The 5,701-nt window shown below is 50.7% G+C and overlaps 1 protein-coding gene across 1 annotated transcript; it reads left to right on the top strand.

The window, feature by feature from the left end:
• Positions 1-238: 238 nt before the first annotated feature.
• Positions 239-2,567, top strand: LOC123442113 (peptide-N4-(N-acetyl-beta-glucosaminyl)asparagine amidase A-like). The gene has a single exon (XM_045118214.1). It carries the CDS (start codon positions 341-343, stop codon positions 2,204-2,206), a length of 1,866 nt encoding a protein of 621 aa, XP_044974149.1. The 5' UTR covers positions 239-340; the 3' UTR covers positions 2,207-2,567.
• Positions 2,568-5,701: the final 3,134 nt, after the last annotated feature.

The raw sequence follows: 5,701 nt of genomic DNA on the forward strand, positions 1-5,701 counted from the left end.
AGCCATTGACTTTCCTTTGTCAAGATCCTCCCGGTACATTGTTCGGGATCGTCTCACCTTTTTTTTGTGTGTGTTTGAAGAATCACACTTGATCTAACTTTGAACCAAGAACAAATTCACGTCCATACCATTAATACGTGTCAGTTGATCGCCGTCAGTGATCGAATGCTCAATTTTATCCACTACTCTGCACGATCTCACGACTCGACTCAAGCACCACCAACCACCAATCTGAAGATCCAGAAAACACCACTCAAAATAACTAAATATAAGCCGGCCTTTCCCTCGGCACTCATCAGCGAGACAGCGACCTTTCTTCCCTCGCCGCAGGCAGCACACGATGCCGCCGCTGGCTCTCCTCCTCCTCCCGCTCCTCCACCTCCTCAGCCCGGCCCTCGCCGAGGCCCCCGACCGCTACGCCGTCCGCTACGCGCCGCCAGGCGCCAACGGCAATGCGGCGGCCCAGGAGTACCTCGACCCGACCTACCCGCTCCCGGGCCCGCCCCCCGGCGCGCCTGCCTGCACCGTGCCGGTGCTCTCCTACTCCTTCGCCAACACCTACGGCGCGCCCCCCGCCAAGGCCGCCTACGCGCCCCCGCCCGAGTGCCCCGCGCCCTGGTCCCAGGTCGTGCTCTCCTTCTCCGCCGCCTGCGCCGGCGACCAGTACGACCGCGTCGCCGCCGTCTGGCTCGACGGCTCCGAGCTCCTCCGCACCACCACCGCCGAGCCCACCCCCGAGGGCGTCAGCTGGACTGTGCGCAAGGAGGTCACCCGCTACTCCGCCCTCCTCCGCTCCCCGCCCGCCGGCGTCCTATCGGTCATGCTCGAGAACCTCGTCAACGACCAGTACACCGGCGTCTACAACGTCACTGTCTCCCTCGAGTTTCATGGAATTCCGGCTTACCTCTCCCAGGTAAATCCCCCCTCCTCCGATGCTGGTGTCGCACACCCCAGCCCCGCGACACCGACGCTGCCGGACTCGTACTTCCAGCCGGCGGACCTGGTCCTGCCCATCTCGGAGGCCACCGGCGACGGCGGCTACTGGTTCCGCATCCAGAACTCGTCCGACTCGCGCTCCAAGCTCGTGACCATTCCGTCGAGCACCTACCGTGCGGTCCTCGAGGTGTTCGTGTCCCCTCACTCCAACGACGAGTTCTGGTACTCCAACCCGCCGGACCTCTACATCCAGGAGAACAATCTCACGACGCCGAGGGGTAACGCGGCGTACCGAGAGGTCGTCGTCAGCGTGGACCACCACTTCGCCGGCTCCTTCGTGCCGTTCCCCGTCATCTACACGGGCGGCATCAACCCGCTCTACTGGCAGCCCGTGTCCGCGCTCGGCGCGTTCGACCTGCCCACCTACGACATCGAGCTCACCCCGTTCCTCGGCCTCCTCGTCGACGGCAAGGCGCACGAGTTCGGGATCAGCGTGGTGGACGGCATCGCCGAGTGGCTCGTGGACGCCAACCTTCACCTCTGGCTGGACCCCAGCGCGTCGGCCGTGCAGGCGTCGCTCGGCCGGTACCGGACGCCGCGGCTGTCCATCTCCCGCCGGTACTCGACGCAGCTCCTGAACGGCAGCTTCAGCATCCGTGCCAAGAGGAAGTCCTTCTTCAGCGGCTGGGTCAAGTCGTCGCTCGGCAACTTGACGACCGAGGTGGAGACGGAGCTGGAGACACGCAGCCTGGTCGAGTTCACCAACGACGGCAGGAACAAGACCGTCCAGATGAAGGCGGAGCAGGAGACGGAGGTGCTGGTCCGGTCGGAGGCGAGGAAGGTGATCGGCAAGCTCAAGACCGAGTCCGAGTACCCTCTGTCGTTCTACATGGACACGGAGGACGGCGAGGACGGCACGTCCCTCATCACGGGGAGCCTGTCCCACACCCTCAGCCTGGAGACGAAGGTGAAGTCCGACAGGTTCGAGAACGAGGCGGAGCTCGTGGACGAGCAGACCGCGGAGGGCTGGATGGTCGTCAAGGACCACGACGTGATCAACGGGTCGGCGGCGACGAGCCAGATGTACCGTTACAGCGACGACCGGTGGCGCTACCGCCGGATGATCGACGCGGTGGACGGGCTGGTGCTGGGCGACAACGTGAGCGAGAGCTACCGCGTCCAGGGCGCGGCGAAGGCTTGCCTCCCCGGAAGGAGATGCGACGGGACGGCGTCGGCGGCCGAGCGCTGGGTCGACATTGCTGCGATGTGAGCATGATGATGCAGATTTTTTTGGGAATCCCAGATCCGTGGGAAATTTCGAGCAGGTTAGCAGAGTTTTTGATAGTTGGATTAATCCAGTGCACCACGTTTATCCCCAGTATATTCCTGTTGTTCTTGTATACTGTACCGTATACTGTAGTTTGTGTGAAGTGGATGATGTAGTACGCGTTCGTGGCCCCTCAAAAAAAAAAGTACGCGTTCGTGTCAACGCTTAGCGGCCGCAGTTTAGGATCTCGATCTATTGCTGTGTGTAGCCATTTGAATGAGTACCTCATTGTGTTTTTTTCTAAATAAAACGTGGAGTCAAGATTATAGTATTATGCTTATGAATAAAGCTGGAGATGGTGATATACAGTACGTATGTATTGTCAGCCGATCAGTTTTGGACTGCTTTGCGAATTGCGTGAGTCTTGGAGGCTGCTCTTTCTTCACGTTTTCTATGCTACGAAGGCTTTGCTTAATGCAGGACTTATGTTCCTTTTGACTAAATATCCAATGAACCCCCTTGGAGCCTCTACGGCCCAACATTATAAATATGATCTCATAAATATCCGCGGACGTGTCCGGTTAACGGCCCGGCGTGTTTCGTATTTATCCGTTCATGCAGTTATAATTTTTATTTTATTTTTCATATGTCCGGTCACTTATAGTACGTGATTGATGAAGAAGAAAAGAGAGAAACAAAAAATGAATAAATAAAAATAAAATGTGGTTCTGAGTGGGGTTGTGTTCTATGTGATGGATTGACCGGCGCGTCCAGACTCGTCTGTGAGCCCTTATATCCTCCTCATATTTGAGATGGATATAGGTGTCGTGAACAATCCGAACGTATAGGGATGATATAAAAGATACAGTTGGATCATTTTTTCCTTCTCTTTTGTCTGATCACTGATTAGTCGCGTTCATGGACATACGAGGGATCATTTACGGATCCGGTTGTAGATGTTCTTACCCTCATCTACTTCATCTATTAAATATGATCGTCCATCTATTAAATTTCAGATTGTAGGTCCTAAAGCTTTTGTTGATGTAATCTTTAGTCTTTCCATGGCAGGGAATATGGCAACAAGTAAATGATCCTATCGCTGACCATTCTATCTTTATCCACGGAATTTCTTCGGCCAAAAATTCTGTTTTGTGCGCTGAAGCTTTAGGACTTCTTTTGGCGGCCTTAACAACTATAGAACTTGGATGAAGAGACATCAACTTCTTTACAAATTGCAAAACACTTAGCGGTTACAGCCGAGGCCAAGAACATTCTTTCTGATCCTGGGCACTGGAGCACCGTACCCAGTCTAGCAGGTTTCTTTCTTTCTTCTTCAGCCCTGTTGAGCTCTAAAGTTATCTACATCCCTATAACTCTTAATCTAATTGGCCATTTTCTTGCTGAAAGAGCATAAAAAAACAGATCAACTACTAGTTTTCTTTATCTCTACAACAAAGGATCAAGATGTAACTCTGGAATGGCTTTTGAAGCCAACAACCTCTCTAAGGGGAAGCTGTTATCTGTAAACTGTTTGGGATGTTAAGAAAATGTGCTAGCCCTCCTGGAGGGCTCTAGTTTGACAAAAAGAAGTTTTTCTTTGGAAAAGGAGGAATTTTTTCGACCTCTGAATCAATACGATGCATGCATCCATAACAAAAAAAGCTAAATGCGGCAAACACCATTGATTAACTCGTGTTCCGCTGCTTCGTGGACCGGCAAATACTTTTAACTCGTGATCTAGCATGAAACCGGCCAAAAAAACATGAAAACGAGTATAGGACTGGAATGAAAGGGTCGTGCCGCAAGGGGATGTGCTACTCACTTTTCACCCTCACGTCAATGCTTTGCTCTTGACTTGGATCTATCGACGACGGATGCAAGACCTCGATGTGGGCATGTACCTACCGTAGTTCCCCCATTCTCTGGCTTGCAGGGAGGCCGATGTCACACGTCCATTGTCCGTCATCGCCAACTCTGTCTCATGCATCGGCAATGCACATCTCGCTCATCCGATCTTAACATATTCGATGGCTTGCCCAAATATTGTTATGCCCAAGCTAGTTCAAGGTTCCATTACAGCCAACATCCAGAGGAAGTAGCTAGGATTCAGATTACAGAGGAAGACACAAGGGGATCGGGGGACGAAGAAAGGGGATGGTAAGGGGTGTCGCCGCCGCCACTGCCTACTCTCTGCCTGCCTTCTCCTCCCAGACGCACTAGCTTAAGAATCCTAGGTCATCCATGAGTGGGCCGGGTACCGGCTGCTGGGCCTGCTTGCTCGCTTGGTGGGCTCTTGGGCCTCTCCATCCAGTGGGCCTGTCCTACCACTCGTGGGGGTCGTAACAAATATTTACCTACGTTTGTTCAGATTTACTATCCTAGCTCCTTAGAATCATCTATTTCACATAGGATTTATAATTTGTGTTGATGTTGTGGATGGTAGAAGTGCTTTTCAATGATTAATCATTGCACGTCGGATGACTTTGATAATGATATCTTGGATGATGAACAGTAGGAGATTTTATTGATGGTTGCTCTATGAACAATGAGAACCGAGACGAAGAGGAAGTGTGTACGATCGCAACCTGGTTGTTCGACCTATTGTTGAAATATAGTAAACTCCCATAATATTCTTAGTTAGGACAATTTTATGTTAAATCCCACATACCATGCTCATCTATTCTACTGACACTTCATCTTGGCATAACAACTATTTCATTGCATTGCTAATAATGCGGTTCGTTCTTTAATGCAACAGATGAATATTGCCGGTCTACTAGATTTTTATTATTTTCATAAGGTAACCGCCGCACTTTGGATGATCACATATGACATTCCTGCAAATATAACATACCAAAATATTGGAATGGCAGAAGATACGATCTTAACACGCATGAAAGTGTTTACCGATGTTGTGATAGGGGTTATGGAGCTTAGTAGCACGCACCCGACATTGACCATACAACGAGGCTTTTTGTGCAAGAGGTTGTCCTTGGATGCTTAAGAGTGTTGATTGTATGCATTAGTGGTGGAATGATAATTTCTCTCCGGCATGGAACATCCAATTTACTATACATTGCCATGATTCAACTATATTTTGGAAGCAGGCAGTTTAAATGTTTTGTGCATTTGTCATTGTTACCTTGCCTTGTCTAGCACTCATAATTACATCGATGTCTTGCAGATATCTCATCTTTTTATTAGGCTAGTAGGTGGTGATGCTATGTCCATGAGTATGGCCAAGGTTTCTATCTAGCCAATGACATCTATCCATTCGGGTCAACAATTTCGTGAAGACAAATTCTAATCCTCAAGTTTTTTTTTGCAAAGTAACGATAAGCAGGATGGAAGGACATTGAGAGTTGCAAGCTCGATTTACAATTATTTGGGATCCTACCCATTTTTGGGACAATGACGCCTTCACAAATATCATGATCTATTGTGTGGTCCCACACAACATGACCGTTGAGAAATGAGAGGGATCTGGCGATGCATTAC

This window comes from Hordeum vulgare, chromosome 1H (genome assembly GCF_904849725.1).
Source record: "Hordeum vulgare subsp. vulgare chromosome 1H, MorexV3_pseudomolecules_assembly, whole genome shotgun sequence".
In the NCBI taxonomy this organism is placed as follows: Eukaryota; Viridiplantae; Streptophyta; class Magnoliopsida; order Poales; family Poaceae; genus Hordeum; species Hordeum vulgare.

Bases quoted from the DNA above. Each gene is read 5' to 3' on its own strand.
- LOC123442113 (XM_045118214.1), top strand. From the start codon at position 341: ATGCCGCCGCTGGCTCTCCTCCTCCTCCCGCTCCTCCACCTCCTCAGC.